Here is a 16387-nt window from a genome sequence, read left to right as displayed (position 1 = left end):
TGGTCAATCCCGATGAGCAGCCAGTGTCCCTGTCAGTAAACACATGACACGTGACATGTAATTGAACGCAGATGGGGGATACTCTGAATGCCAATGCTAGCTAAACTAACATAACCCCCTGCAAGCATTGGTAGCATTTCAATCATCTAAATATATGCTACTATGGTCAATTTAGTGTATCAAAAGCTGGTTTACTACTACACACCCTCTGGTCAATACAGGACTACTTGAATGACTACTTGAGGAATGCATTTGTTTGACTTGCATGGGATACATAAGCTACATACAACAGTACCGACGTCAGACCACATTAAGACGACACAATGATTTCCCAATGAGGTCAGCCATTCAGCCCTCACCCCTGGCTTTCTATGGGACAATCTGTCTGGCTATCCTGAGAAAGTGTGTTGGCTTCGTGAACCAGTAGCCGAATGAATCATTGATGCGGTGCAGGCTGGAATATTACATTGGTAGCTGATTAACCCACCTGTGGAGCCACCGTTTCGCAACCCGCAGCCACCTCCCTACGGGAGGGAATGACACTGAGGTTATAGGCAGAGATGCGAAGTGGGAAAGCGTGGGAACTTTTCACACAGTCAAAGGGTTTGACCTTAGTGTAGAGAGAACCAGTCATTTCTCTATGCACAGAGCCGGCCGCACTGCTCAGGTCTTAGAACGTAGCGCTGTCTCCTCTGGGGGTGGGGGCGGAGGGAGAGAGCGAGAGAGAGAAAGAGGGGAAAAAAGACAGAGAGAGTGGAAGACTGGGCCAAAATACAGAATGCAATGGGCAGCGGAGATAGACATTTAGAAAGTAATAGACCTGATGTCCAAACTTAAAATATTTGAGGCGGCCCACCTCACTGCAAATTTATAGAAAATGTCCACTCTGTTGCTTCAAGGGCAACTGCAATCATAACTAACTAAATCATGAAATTGGCATGCCTAATGCCTAGTGGAAGAGACAAAAGAGACAGCATTCTTATTCACTGTTCATAAAAACAAGACCAGACACACACAGACATACTACGAGCCAGCAATTATGAATTTGTGACCTTTCAAATCCAGTAAGACAATACTTGTTAATCCATCCTAAAGATTGTAAGGAAGGGTGGGATGGAGGGGTGACTAAACAAAGAGGAAGGTGACCAAAAGGCCAGACAGTGGCTGCAAAGAGAGTGAGTCATCATTAGGAGACTTGAGTTATGGGAGTGAGACTCTTAAGCCATATTCACATTTGCAGTTTGAAGTGACTCAAATCCTGTTTGCATATCAGATTCAAATCTGTTATTTTTCCTGTAGTCTGAGCAACCAAAAAGCACATGGAATCTGATATTTCAAGCTACCTTAGTGGTTTGAAGTCAGATAGAAATCAGATTCCTGGCCATGTGACTTGTGTCTGAACGGTCAAATCTGATTTATTTGCCCTCAAGTGGTTATTTGGCATATCTTGTTGCTTGCTAGCTACTCTGTTGACAGTTTGACAAGAACATGTGGTAGCTAACTAGCTTGTTAATTGTTTACAAACAAATGAGTGAATGTGCTAGAAAGCTAAACCGCTACCTAGCTAGCTAGTTGTGGCTAGCTAAAAAGGACTTGTTTTGAAAGTTGGATCGTCTTATCCTTTGAGGCTTTAAAGGTGGTCTTACCCTATGATTTTGAACATTCAAAGCAACTAGGAAACATCCATGGCAGGTATTGTTGTCATCTTAACTTGCTACATAACTTCTGAGTGATAGGAAGCCACCACCAATCAGCCTACACCACTGCACACACACCTGTCGTTACTATGACAACTAGCGTAGCCTTGTCAGCAAATGACTGCTGTCTGAACACACACAAATCCGATTTGGTAACTTGTAACTTGCTGTTTGGACAGTCAGTAGTTCCAAATGGATTTGAAGACAAAACTGATTTGAGCATTAAGACCTGCAGTGTGAACAAGACTTTAGTCTTTTGCAAAAGAAGAAAGCCCATCAATGATATTGTCCATCTAGCGATGTATGGACAATAAGGTGTCGTTACACACCACCACCAGGGGGTGGTGTAAGTAAGGAGAATAGTTAAAAATAGACTCTTGGGGGTGCGCTCCCTCTCTTGAGAGTATGTCGCTTGGGGGACATCGATATCTTTGACAATTGTAGAGGTGGCCAACAATGATATTTAAATTGTTATGGGGGAGTTGATTTGCTATGAGGGTGTTTAGCCTCGCTGTAATTCGAACCGTGGGGTAAGGAAGGTGAATAGAGAGCAACAGTAATGGCGTCATTTTGTATGCACTAACTCCACCAATGGTTCGTTGGACAAAGCCTATGTGGAAATTAATAGAGTTTTTGTAGGGTCTTTGGATAAACGCCGAAAATAAGGTCTGTGGTAAACACAGTCTTTAGAGATCTTATACATTTTGTTCTATGAGATAATCTTCATCCGCTAACTTCACTTTTTGTGAATTTTGAAGCATTTAAAGCACATAAAGGCTTCATAATTCATAAAGGTCATGTTAACTGACTGATGTTATCTAGGGGTGGCAGGTAGCCTAATGGTTAGAGTGTTGGGCCAGTAACTGAAAGTTTGCTGGATCAATTCCCCAAGCTGGCATTTATACCAAAACCTTATGCTTCCCCATTAATTTCCCCCATAGAAATGGTTGAACGAACCAGAGGTAAGTCATTTACATTTTTTACGACTACAAACTGGCGTGCTCTATACTGGACAACCAGCACATGAAATTAGAACAGCGATACCCAAACATTTCCTGGGTCTGGGATTATCAGTGTGCTGATATGGGCCTAGCAGTTAAGTAGCCTAGCAGTTAAGAGTGTTGGGCCAGTAACCAAAAGGTCTGGTTAGAATCCCTGAGCCGACTAGGTGAAAAATCTATCTATGTACCCTTGAGCAAGTCACTTAACCCCAATTGCTCCTGTAAATCACTCTGGATTAGAGTGTCAGCTAAATAACATACATGCCATGTGGGAAGTAGGCCAAAACATTTCTGAAGCTTATTGGTTGATATATTTGGAACTGGCAAACCTTTTTGCACAATCCTGTACAATGTAATGATGAGAAACCTTGACTTGGGAAGCATAAATAAGGTAACAAAGGGTTACACAATTTGTTACAAATGCTCAGAAAAAAGAAAATCGCTCCTACACCATCCTGCCTCAGTTTCTCTCTCAGCTCATAAAGCCACACACACTTGATGGAGCCATCTGAAAGCAACCACAACTACATTCTGCTCCCCCCTGTGCTACACACTGGCTGCAGGCATCTCAATAGTCTGAAGTGGCTTCCTTTCCTCGTCTCCTTTCTTTCATCAGCACTAACGGGAAATAACTTGAGGGACGGTGAATGAAAGGAACTACGTGAAAGTCACCCTCCATATTGTGGATGAAGTGCAGATGAAGGAGAAGAGATGATGAGAGCAAGCAACTTCACACTATTGAGATGCATCCATTGTTTTATGTGTGCTGATGAAACAGGCTTTTCCATTTTTCAGTAGGGACCTCCAGAGGCATCAGGCCCATCAGATTTGTCACGTTTAAATACAATATACACTACTCAAAAAAATAAAGGGAACAGTTAAACAACACAATGTAACTCCAAGTCAATCACACTTCTGTGAAATCAAACTGTCCACTTAGGAAGCAACACTGATTGACAAATTTCACATGCTGTTGTGCAAATGGAATAGACAACAGGTGGAAATTATAGGCAATTAGCAAGACACCCCCAATAAAGGAGTGGTTCTGCAGGTGGTGACCACAGACCACTTCTCAGTTCCTATGCTTCCTGGCTGATGTTTTGGTCACTTTTGAATGCTGGCGGTGCTTTCACTCTAGAGGTAGCATGAGACGGAGTCTACAACCCACACAAGTGGCTCAGGTAGTGCAGCTCATCCAGGATGGCACATCAATGCGAGCTGTGGCAAGAAGGTTTGCTGTGTCTGTCAGCGTAGTGTCCAGAGCATAGAGGCACTACCAGGAGACAGGCCAGTACATCAGGAGACGTGGAGGAGGCCGTAGGAGGGCAACAACCCAGCAGCAGGACCACTACCTCCGCCTTTGTGCAAGGAGGAGCAGGAGGAGCACTGCCAGAGCCCTGCAAAATGACCTCCAGCAGGCCACAAATGTGCATGTGTCTGCTCAAACTGTCTGAAATAGACTCCATGAGGGTGGTATGAGGGCCCGAAGTCCACAGGTGGGGGTTGTGCTTACAGCCCAACACCGTGCAGGACGTTTGGCATTTGCCAGAGAACACCAAGATTGGCAAATTCGCCACTGGCGCCCTGTGCTCTTCACAGATGAAAGCAGGTTCACACTGAGCACATGTGACAGACGTGACAGAGTCTGGAGACGCCGTGGAGAACGTTCTGCTGCCTGCAACATCCTCCAGCATGACCGGTTTGGCGGTGGGTCAGTCATGGTGTGGGGTGGCATTTCTTTGGGGGGCCGCACAGCCCTCCATGTGCTCGCCAGAGGTAGCCTGACTGCCATTAGGTACCGAGATGAGATCCTCAGACCCCTTGTGAGACCATATGCTGGTGCGGTTGGCCCTGGGATCCTCCTAATGCAAGACAATGCTAGACCTCATGTGGCTGGAGTGTGTCAGCAGTTCCTGCAAGAGGAAGGCATTGATTCTATGGACTGGTCCGCCAGTTCCCCAGACCTGAATCCAATCGAGCACATCTGGGACATCATGTCTCGCTCCATCCATCAACAGACTGTCCGGGAGTTGGCGGATGCTTTAGTCCAGGTCTGGGAGGAGATCCCTCAGGATACCATCCGCCACCTCATCAGGAGCATGCCCAGGCGTTGTAGGAAGGTCATAGAGGCACGTGGAGGCCACACACTACTGAGCCTCATTTTGACTTGTTTTAAGGACATTACATCAAAGTTGGATCAGCCTGTAGTGTAGTTTTCCACTTTAATTTTGAGTGTGACTCCAAATCCAGACCTCCATGGGTTGACAAATTTGATTTCCATTGATAATTTTTGTGTGATTTTGTTGTCAGCACATTCAACTATGTAAAGAAAAAAGTATTTAATAAAAATATTTCATTCATTCAGATCTAGGATGTGTTATTTTAGTGTTCCCTTTATTTTTTTGAGCAGTGTATATACAAAAGTATGTGGACACCTCTTCAAATTATTGGATTTGGCTATTTCAGCTTACAGGTGTATAAAATTGAGCACACAGTCATGCAATCTCTATGGATAAACATTGGCAGTAGAATGGCTTTCAAGAGCTCAGTGACTTTCAACGGGACAGTCATAGGATGACACCATTCCTAAAAAAGTCAGTTCATCAGCTTTCTACCCTGCTCGAACTGCCCCGGTCAACTGTAAGTGCTGTTATTTTGAAGTGGAAACGTCTTGGTGCAACAACGGCTCAGCCACAAAGTGTTAGGCCACACAAGCTCAGAGAATGGGATTGCAGAGTGCTGAAGTGTGTAACAGGTAAAAATCGTCTGTCCTCGGATGCAACACTCACTACCAAGTTCCAAACTGTCTCTGGAAGCAATGTCAGGGAGCTTTATGAAATGGGTTTCCATGGCTGAGCAGCCGCACACAAGCCTAAGAACACCATGCGCAATGCCAAGCGTCGGCTGGAGTGATGTAAAGCTTGCCATCTATTTGGTAAAATACTATGTCCATATTATGGCAAGAACAGCTTAAATAAGCAAAGAGAAACAACAGTCCATTGTTACTTTAAGACATGAAGATCAGTCAATGCGGAATTTTTCAAGAACTTTTAAAGTTTCTTCAAGTGTGGTCGCAAAAATCATCAAGCGCTATGATGAAACTGGCTCTCATGAGGACTTCCAAAGGAAAGGAAGACCCAGAGTTACCTCTGCTGCAGAGGATAAGTTCATTAGAGTTACCAGCTTCAGAAATGGTTTCCCAAAATACATGCTTCACAGAGTTCGAGTAACAGACACATCTCAACATCAACTCTTCAGAGGAGACTGCGTGAATCAAGCCATGGTTGAATTGCTGCAAAGAAACCACTACTAAAGGACACCAATAATAAGAAGAGACCTGTTTGGGCCAAGAAACACAAGCAATGGACATTAGACCGGTGGAAATCTGTCCTTTGGTCTGATGAGTCCAAATTTAAATGTTTTGGTTCCAACCGCTGCGTCTTTGTGAGACGCAGAGTAGGTGAACGGATGATCTCCGCATGTGTAGTTCGAACCGTGAAGCATGGAGTAGAAGGTGTGATGGTGATTTATTTAGAATTCAAGGCGCACTTAACCAGCATGGCTACCACCGAATTCTGCAGAGATCCGCCATTCCATCTGGTTTGTGCTTAGTGGGACTATAATTTGTTTTTCAACAGGACAATGACAAGGCTGTGTAATAAGAGCTATTTGACCAAGAAGGAGAGTGTTGAGTGTTGAAGTGCTGCATCAGATGACCTGGCCTCCACAATCACCCGACTTCAACCCAATTGAGATGGTTTGGGATGAGTTGGACCCGCAAAGTGAAGGAAAAGCAGCCAACAAGTGCTGCTTGATGGGTACACCATCAAGACTGTTGGAAAAGCATTCCAGCTGAAGCTGGTTGAAAGAGTGCCAGGTGTGCCAAGCGGTCATCAAGGCAAAGGGTGGCTACTTTGAAGAATCTCAAATATGTATTCCTCTGTAATACTACTAGCCATCTTACAATATTGTGAAGTTGGCTTTAGATAGCCCAGATAGGTTCCCATTATCATAACTAGCTACCAATGAAGTTACAAGCTAACTTGTCAAACAATCTTAGCTGGCATGCCTGCTGGCAATGTTGGTAGACTTTAGAAAAGCAATCAATTACTAAATGTATAAGACTCACAGTCCGTTCAATCTTTTACCTAGATTTTAGCAGAGATGCGGAGAAGCATATTTAGGTTCTAGTCAGGAGGATACAGACAGCTCAAGAGGTATGCTGAGATATATTCAGAAAAATAAACATATTATTTTTTACATAGAATTAAGCATAATGACTATGGCTCTAGACGGCAGGAAAAATGTGTTATAGGTGTTTGAAAAATCCTAACCCATTCTCACATACTTTGTGGTCCCTCAGATTTTTTGGGAGAATTTGAGGTCCCCGTGCATCATGCACCCCACAAATCTGAGGGAGTCTACATCAATATGAGACATTGGGTCAAAATTCTCTGATTTGTAAAATAAGCCTGGGGACAAAATATATCTATGGACATGTCATTCAGTATATTCAGACTTCTGGTTGTAGCACATGCTTGCGTTGGATACAATTTTGTCATCATGCTTTTGTTCGCACATTGACGAGACTGAAGGGGCACTGGAAGGCCAAAAACATCAGATGCAAGTGGGCACCATATCAGCTTAACCCCTTAACCACTGGCTTCTGCTCCAATTCCTTCTCTTTCTTCTTTGCCAGGAGCGAAGCAAAGCTTTCATCAGGATCATAGAGCGCATGCTGTCTCCTTTCCCTAAATAGATTGAGAACAGAGTGAATGGACGAACAACAACCGTCGCAGAGATTTGATCCCTGCGGGCAGCAGGTAGGCAGCAGCAGCCCACTTGCCTTTTCAGATTTAGCCGAATCACCGAGGCATTTCAGATTTAGCCGAATCACCGAGGCACGAGCAGAGAGGTTTGTTGTTTGGCCACAACCGTCGACTTAATCCATTGAAAACCTTTTGGGGCCTATCTTTGTCTCATTAAACCATCCTTCTCTGTTGTTGTCGACGGGTGAATGTCACGCAGTTATCCAGGCGACACTTACCCCAATGCAAAAAGGGGGGGTATCTCTATTGAGTAAAGGGGCCATAATCTATTCATGGGGGCTCTTTAAGGGGGAAGAGCCCAGCTGCTCTAATTTGAGAATAAAGACTGTCCCATCTTTGTCTCTATTTCATACGAGAATCAATGACCCCCCCCCCTGCTACACCCCTCCACCCTCCCATCGCTCTCCAGTGCACTCCCCATTATGTGATTATTTTCATGCTCAAATTTTTAACGTTGGAAAAAGGGCTCTCACAGTCACCGCAATAGGTGGACCCGGCCATAAGTCTCCGCTTACCATCACGGGTGCCCTCCTGGTTTTTCAATCATAATTTGTGGCACCACCACAGAAAAACAGCAAATCTCCTTATAGCACACAGCTGTCAGTTCGGGATTTGGCGATATAGCTTGGCTTTCTTTGTTGATGGGGCTCCACAATGGCCGTGTCAGTGGGGTCAACTATAGGGGTATCCGCGACATAATATGATATTAATGTGGATCATATGGATCCCAGCTCACTGAAAATAGGCAATAGAGTATGAGGATGCAGGAATGTTCCTTGTCAAACAACACAATTTTGTTGGACATATCCCATGTACTTGTCAACAAGGGGTTTTCACATCATTGCATCCTCTTGGTCAGGTTTAGTAGACCTATTAGAATATATAAATGTTGACCAATATAATCAGAATAATTAACTGTTGACCAATAAAATCAGAATAATTAACTATCTTGCTCATTACTACCAGATTGGTTTACACTACACAAGATCAATAGGCCCACTGCACGAGGGTTAATCTCAATGTATAGCTATGAACCAAATGCTAAATACTGTTCTGTGTGCTCTATGGACTTTTTTGAAAGTAGCATCCGTGTTTAATGGCACTTGCGCAGTTGATTGTGGAGTAAATACACTACGCACGATAGACGTGCATATTAAACATTGGGTGTGGCTTCGATCTCAGGGCCTCTCCCACTTAGGAATATTAAACAGCGACTCATGTATTGCCCCCGCCCCCTCTTCCCCTGAACTTGCTGTAAAGTCTGGGACAGTCATTCGGACACAGACGTCGCTTTCTTAGCTCGTGGGTATTGTTGTATCAGAGGCGATCAGAAATATATAAAGAAAAATAACAATAGTAGAAAGGACAAAAGAGTGAGACAAGGGGGCAGGCCATTTTGCAGTGGAAATCTATGCTCTTTTGAAAAGGTGTTGTTCTCCACTCGTGCATGTTCAAATCGGAGGAGTATATAGAGCCGTAGGTCGGCCGGACGTTTAGTTTCGCAGTGAACGGCACTATCAAACAGAAGGCATGATTTTGAGACTGAGTTCAATCTGTGTTGCCTTTTCTATTCATGTCTTCTTGCAATGCATGTGGATTAAGGTACGTGGAAATTCAAGCAGACTTCTTACCTTTTGTCCATACAGTAATGCTCTAATTTTACAGTTTTCAACATGCACATTTTCAAGAACTGGTGGTGGCTTTAGGAGGATGCACTGGAAAACTTGAGCATGTTTTCATGTCGCCATCAATTTAATGTTCCAAAATAAAAACCAGTAACGCGTGCCTCTGTAAAATAACAACAGTATGGGAATTTCTTTGCAATAGTTTGTTGCAAGTTAGTGACTACAAATCACACAATTAGCTATTGTCGATATTAGCTTGTTAACTTAAACATTCGCTAACTGCAACACATCTTATCAAGCTTGATACGATGTGTTGCAGTTAGCTACTTCTACAGTTGGAAACGTTCAAGCTTGCATAAATGTTGGTTGACAGTTTGAAATGAAGGTATCAAAAGGCAAGACACGTTGAAATAAAAGTCATGTCGCTCTTTTTTCCCCAAAAAACAGGTGGCTGTGGCATCTGGACACTTCGAATTGCAAATTGTATCGATGCAGAACGTGAATGGCGAACTGCAGACTGGCGTGTGCTGCGATGGATCTCGGAATGCCGCGGATCGCAAGTGCACGAGGGACGAGTGTGATACCTATTTTAAAGTGTGTCTAAAGGAGTACCAGTTGAAGGTCTCTTCCGCGGGACCATGCAGTTTCGGGACGGCTTCTACACCCGTGGTCGGAGGGAATACTTTTTCTTTGCGGAGCATGAGGAGTGACAAGTCGAGGATTGTATTACCTTTCAGCTTCGCTTGGCCGGTGAGTTGATTGCGTAGTTATGTTTGTGTAACATGTTCTTCCTCTCGGGCGCGCGAGTTTGTTGAGAACTTGAACCACAAACAGTTTGGCTCAGCCAAGTCCAATTTAGATTAATGGACACGAATACGCAACAAAAACGATGGGCAAATAAGTAACTTTTGGATATGCCAATGCCAGCATGTCATTTGAGGCTAGCAGGCTACAAGTGCATGAGCCACGACAAGACAGGAACGCTTTTTGGGGGGTTACATTATTCTTACAAATACAGTATATTATAATAGTTCAATCGGATTGGCAGAGAATATGTCAAGGTGAGGTCGTCCATAAATTTGCGCTGTCTGAATACTCATCACTAGTGTTCATGCGTCAGTTCTTGGGAATAGGCCGACATTCTAAACCAAAATGGGCAATTCCAAAGAGGTCTAATCATTTATGAAGAACTATAGGATCGCATCATTTTACCAGTGACGCGCTGCCTAATCGAGATTCATTCCACACTGTCTTTTCCTAAAGAGCGCGGCCAGTCGCCGAGCGTCAAACAATGGCTTCTGCAAGAATAGGCAATAAAACAGCTGGGTTATCTAGCCACGGCGTTTACACACAATGCGCTCTCAGGAAGCAGAGAATTCACTCAATGAACTCTATGCATTCCTCTGGTTGACCGTTCTCGTGTGTGTGTGCACGTTTTTTTTTACCATGCCACATTTTTCATGACTTGAGCCATCCATTTTTACCATGTTTTGAGCAAAAAAACAATTCTGTGGCTGTGTGAGATTATACTGTCATTTTGAGAATTGAGAGGAAAAAGCTTGAATGAGGTAGGCTAGATGTACACAGCAATTGTTTTCAAGGATTAGGCTATAGTTGACCTAAGAACATGACAACTAAAGTGGACTGACAATATTTCAATGCAGATAAGTTGCCCTGGCAGCATCAAAATATGTTTTGGACACAATGATGTGGCCCCCAAATGGTTTTCTAGACATGCTCCAATATCACTATGAAAAGACCTAGCTAAGAAGCCATTGTCCTATTGCATACTTCCTTTTCCATCCAATTTCTACCTAGCAATTTGGAAACATGTTTAATTACTCAAGCTTGTTCGCCCAGAATTACCACAAAGACAAGCTCAGAGGAAAATGTAATGAAAGATTGAATGGGGAATTGGCATTTTTTCACACTTTAATTTGTTGTCATACAATAACCCTTGTTTTGTATGAATTGTACACTTTTAACTCATCAGCATTCAATGAAGAGGTGCCAGGTCATCAATGGGATGAAGTGATTGGATGTTTGAGGGAGTTGCTAGGTAACGAGGCCTCCCACTGGGAGAAATGGAACTGGGAGCAAGGGAGAGGGAGGAGTGCACCTGCAAGGGGGGCATAGTTGATGGAGCCAGCTTTTTTTCCCTCCAGACCCTTTGCTTACAGTGTTCTCCATGGCTAGACCTAATGGATGAATAATGATGTGTGTTGTAGAAGGGCGTTGTTGGATTTGTATAGATTTTCACAGAATTAGGATCTGTTTTTTTTATTTAAAAATAAATTCTAGGTGGATTGCAAAGAGGATATTCCTAGAAATAGGGGGCTTTTGGAACTATGCCAACATCTTGTTCTGTTTAGTTGGTGGCACAGGGCACACGTGTGGACACTTTTGAGATTCTTGAATATTCCCAAATATTCCATAAACTGGACAGTCAGCCAGCATCTATGCCACTACTGTATAGGGGCAGTCGACATTGCTTAAGTCAACAAAGGTCTGGCCGCGTATCCTCGCCCCTGACCTTAACACAGGCAGTATAAAGGCCTCTTGTTCCCCCACCGCCCTTTGTCAACCTGGGTCTGAGCGGTTGCGCTTGACCGGACCCAAGACATTCCATCTTTTAACCCTGCCACCCTATAGTAACTGGCGTGTTAAATGGAGCAGTCACCGTCCCCTTACTTCGAAGAAGCAGGGGCGTATTTATTAGTGCACACTGTAGCAAAACATTTAACAACGGAAAATGCGTTGCAACAAAAATGTGTTTCTTATTGGATGACTTTTGATAGGTCCCTCCCCAATTTGGCCAGTTTGCTTCTGTTGGTTCCTATTGAAGAATACACCCCAGACTTGGCTAGACGTTTTGGGCTAGGCTAGAGTGGCCCTGGGTCTGTTTTATACGTCCACAACCCCGACCCTAAATTGGCACGGGCGAACCAAAACAACCTCACTATGTGCGTCAGTCTGTTTATTGGGCCCTCGAATGGCAGCCTCTTGCCGTGGCCAAAAGTATCGCCAACAACATCTCACTTGCGGTTGTTGAACTTTCATTCCCCCTCTTTTTTTTTTTTTTTACTCTTGCATGTGACACAGGCCACTGTTCTCCTCTCTTTCTTTTTAGTGCTTGGAGAGAGGAGCTCTCTACTCTCTCTCTCGGCCCCTGGCTCGACGGCCCTAGCCAGACAGAAGCAGTGACAGCTTATGTTAACGGCGGGGGGGGCGGGGGGCTGAACAATAGCTTCGGCCCGGCCGGGCTGGCAGCGAGGATTATGGGAGATAATGGGAGGCCAGGACGGGAATAATGTGGCTGGGGGGGAAGCAACAGGATGCAGCAGTAGACTCAGCAGTGCCGTGGTTCGTTCGGGGCTCCCAGACTAAACCGTTGTGCTGAAGTTGCCATTATTTTGAAGTTCGGCCCCTATTGCCCATCGGTCGCCTTACACTCGTAATGCCGGTAGGCCTATTATTCCACCACCAGCCAGCAGTCCCCAGAGCCAAAGCCTAGAGAAGGATAGAGGCCAGTGGGGATAGTTGACTCTGACGGGACATAGACATAGGCCCCCTCACCCCCCCCCCCACCCCCCCACCCACGGTCAAACAGCGGGCTGGAGTTCAGAGTGACAACGTTGATGCTTGGATTTGTATTTTTCCTGTTAATTTAGTTTTCACTCTCACTTCTCAGGGAGAGTGAAAGGATTATTCTTAGTCTCACTGCTCTCTCGTTCTGTCTTTTCTCTCTCCAATCCATCGGTCTGCCTCTGTTTCCCCCATCTCTTTTTCTGTTTCTCTCCACCCCTCTCTATCTCCCTTACTGTCGTAAAAGCCTCATCTGCCGTGGGGGGGTGTATGTGTGGTGTGTGTTCAGGAGAGGCAGTGGGGAGTGCGTAATAAAGAGGGAGAGATCAAAAGGTGGCTGAACAGAGAGCGGTCCGGCAGTACAGAACTGATAAGCACACAGTGACTTATGAGGTGAGGGTAATCAGAACAGCCTGCTTGTATCTTCTCTGTATTTCATCTGTGCACATTCAGCAAAACACGTCCCGATAGAAGTTTTATTTTTAGCGTTTACGTCAAACTGGACATTGTGACCCAACATGTAAATGGGATATTTTAGGTTTCAGAAGCATTGAAAGCTAGGAAATGTCAAAACACTATGGGCCGGTTTCCTGAACACCGATTTTAAGACTAGTCCTGGACCAAAAAAAAAAAACAATTTCAATGGAGAATTTCTGTTGAATGCTTTTTAGTCCAAGACTAGTCTTAACCTGTGTGTGTGTGAAACTGGCCCCATATCAGTTGACCTTTGATAAAGGGCGTCTGATGGTGAATAAAGCATTACTTTTTTAAATTTATTTTTATCCACCAATGTGGTTTTATTCAATGTGGGCAACTATGATTTGATCCTTTCTCCCCCCCCCAAAAAAATAGCCTTATATCAGTTTCCCTTTATAGGTAGAGACCAATCAGGCCACTATAGCGTGAGCCCTACTCCTACCGCTCTGCAAACACAGGCACTTACTCAACCTGCCGACTCCCTTCCAGGACGTGCCCAGGCTTGTCTACTTGTTTCACTTGCTTTTGAACTATTTTCCCACACTTATCTCCGCCTCGTGAAAGCGCTGGGCCGTGCCTCTTGTCCTAAACCAAAACTGGGTACAGAACATCTAGTTAGGCACCGTTCCAAAAATACTCAACCAAATTGCAGCAAGAATGGAGTGACGTAGGGGAGGAAGTGGGACAATGTTTGGAGAGGCACCACTAGTCTGGGGACAGAAGGGATGGCGTGCTTTGGTTTCTTACCTGGCTGCTATTTACCGTTTTGGTAAATGTTACTTTGGCACTGTCGAAAGGTGGCCTGTACTAACCGAATGGGTTTGGGAGGTGGAAGTGGTTTGACATTCTTTTTCTTTGATATTTGTGAGGAAAGGACCGTCTTGAGGGGAGCTGTTTTTTTTTTATTTAAGGACGGTGCTTTTAAAATGTGACGTTAGCCAAGTGAAATTCCTCAAGCTTTGGATAGTAAAATAAACTTGAGTTGACTTGGCTACCACTGTTTTAGCTCGTCTCCATTTCAATGGTTTTGATCATGAATCATGATATGCATAATGGCTGCACACACAGTTGGAGCTGCTGTGTGGTTTTCCCCAAATCTTGACATCATCTGGATTTCCTGTGAGTAATGACCAGTGATTAGACTGACATCCATATAAGATAGCGATCAGGGATTCAATGGAACAATGTAGCTAGCTGCAGCCGCTGCTAGGCTGTGCAGTGCTATGTGTGCCAGCGAACCAGTGTCGTGTTTGTTTAAATGGGACAAAGTGGCAAGGCCATAAGCCCCAGACAAGAGGCCGGGCATGCCTCCAAGGGAGAGGGAGGTGAAAGAACGAGCGAGTGCTGTCTACCCCGACCGCCCCAACCCCCTCCCATCACCCTGTTTCCACCACCACACACTTTCCTCCCCCCTCTCATATTTTTGGAGCTTCATTGACAAGTGCTACAAGGAGTGCTCGTGTGAATGTTGGCAAGTGAGTGTCGCGAGTGGAGAGAGGCCCATGCACTCTGACTGGAGCCAAGTATGGACACACACACACACACTTGCATTCAGGCACGCACACACACTTATTTGCACACACACAAATCAATATATTTTGCACCCAGATGAAAACTGATGATACTGTACACAACAGTCTCAAATGAATGAAGGCACGCATACACACACTCTGGCACACACTCCTTCCCTCAGCCCAGCCCTCCACGGCTCTCCGCTGTCCGTTATCCGATACCGGTGAGAGCGATGGGGGCCTTAAGAGAGACAAAGAGTTTCAAAGAGGTGCCGAAATAATGGAACCCCCCCCCCCCCCCCCCCCCCATCTCCACTGCGTGCATACACACACTGAAATGGCCTTTTTTACACACACACACACACACACACACACACACACACACACACACACACACACACACACACACACACACAGCAGAGATCTCTATTCTAACTATTACAGCGCCCTCAAGTCACTCCACACAACTACTCACAGTGCACTGGAAGGGAATAATAAAGGAAAGGAACCCAGGATGGTTTTAAACAATGCCAGCGGTTTGCTCTCTTTATCGCCACCCCTTGAATTCTCTATCCGGGGAGGGGGTAGGAAAGCGGTGGGTTAGTTTTGGGGTGGGTTGCTGTAAGGGAGAGTGGCTTAGCCCGACCGGATCAGAGGGCTGCTGGCGCCTCGGGGAGGGGGGAGGGGGGGGGGGGGTAGCCATGCTCTCTCTAATCTACAACATATGGAAAACGGCCAATGGACAGACTGAGTTAAACACCACAATACCCACTCACTTGCGGCTCGTGTGTACGCTCACGAATGGGAAGGAGTTTGGCTGTATTTACACTATTCACTGTATTTACACTATTCACTGTGACTGTGTGCCTATAAAACATTTACATAATGCGTTGTTATACCAGATCTGAGAACAGTTATTACCTCAAATGGACTTTCTCTCCCCCAATTCTTTATATTTCTGCTAATATGGTCTGTCCATTCAAACAGTAGGTTAAATAAGAAGTAGCCTACAGCCAACTCTGTTAGCAGGAACTATGCAGAAAGGAATCTCTAAAAGTAAACATGTATCAGCCAGTGGTGAAGGAGTTAACACAGCTGTGACTTGTTTTACCTGACACCTCTCTCTATCTTATCAATCTTCTCTCTCTCCAGAGGTCCTATACATTGATCGTGGAGGCCTTGGACTTCAACAATGACTCTTCTACGGGCAGTGAGTATTATCCCCCACCATTATGTTACATCTCTCACTCTCTCTGCTCCATTTGGTTTCACATTACAAAAGCAACATGACCCTGTGACCTGGAAGTGGTGGTCCCAGGACAAAAATAAGGAATCTGTAATGCAGTTACTTGCGTGTGTGTAAAGGGGCAGAGGTGTGTGTGTGTGTGTTGGGTGGGGGGATTAATATATTGGTAAGGGACATTTAGGGGGCAGGGATATTATACTTGTGCTTATAAAAATGTTTTTAAAGGCTTTATGCCTGATGGCAGCTGCATTCTTCCCCCTTCTGCATTTGAAAGGCCATTGGTTGACATTACTGACATTACTGACCAACAATGGGCAGAACTATCAGGCATAACTATCAAGCATGAGTCATTCCCTCTGTCTCTTGAACTCCCCTACTATCGATATGGCTCTCTATTGCGTAACATTACAATTGTC

General features: G+C 44.8%; 1 protein-coding gene across 3 annotated transcripts in view; it reads left to right on the top strand.

Annotated features, from left to right (window-relative positions):
- Positions 1-8757: 8757 nt before the first annotated feature.
- LOC110493761 (protein jagged-1b) overlaps positions 8758-16387 on the top strand; it is a 31274-nt gene continuing 23644 nt past the window's right edge. For 2 of the 3 annotated variants that reach the window (XM_021568223.3, XM_021568221.3), the window contains exons 1-3: positions 8758-9129; positions 9600-9902; positions 15878-15935. In XM_021568223.3, the coding sequence (XP_021423898.2) occupies positions 9058-9129; positions 9600-9902; positions 15878-15935 (433 nt within the window). In that variant the 5' untranslated portion in view covers positions 8758-9057. The remainder of the gene's footprint in view (positions 9130-9599; positions 9903-15877; positions 15936-16387) is intronic. The other variant, XM_021568222.3, reaches the window with a different exon arrangement.

This window comes from Oncorhynchus mykiss, chromosome 17 (assembly GCF_057628025.1).
Source record: "Oncorhynchus mykiss isolate SJ-2025 chromosome 17, ASM5762802v1, whole genome shotgun sequence".
Taxonomy (NCBI): domain Eukaryota; kingdom Metazoa; phylum Chordata; class Actinopteri; order Salmoniformes; family Salmonidae; genus Oncorhynchus; species Oncorhynchus mykiss.
The sequence above is the reverse complement of the archived record's forward strand: the minus strand, read 5'-3'. Positions and strand labels throughout refer to the sequence as shown.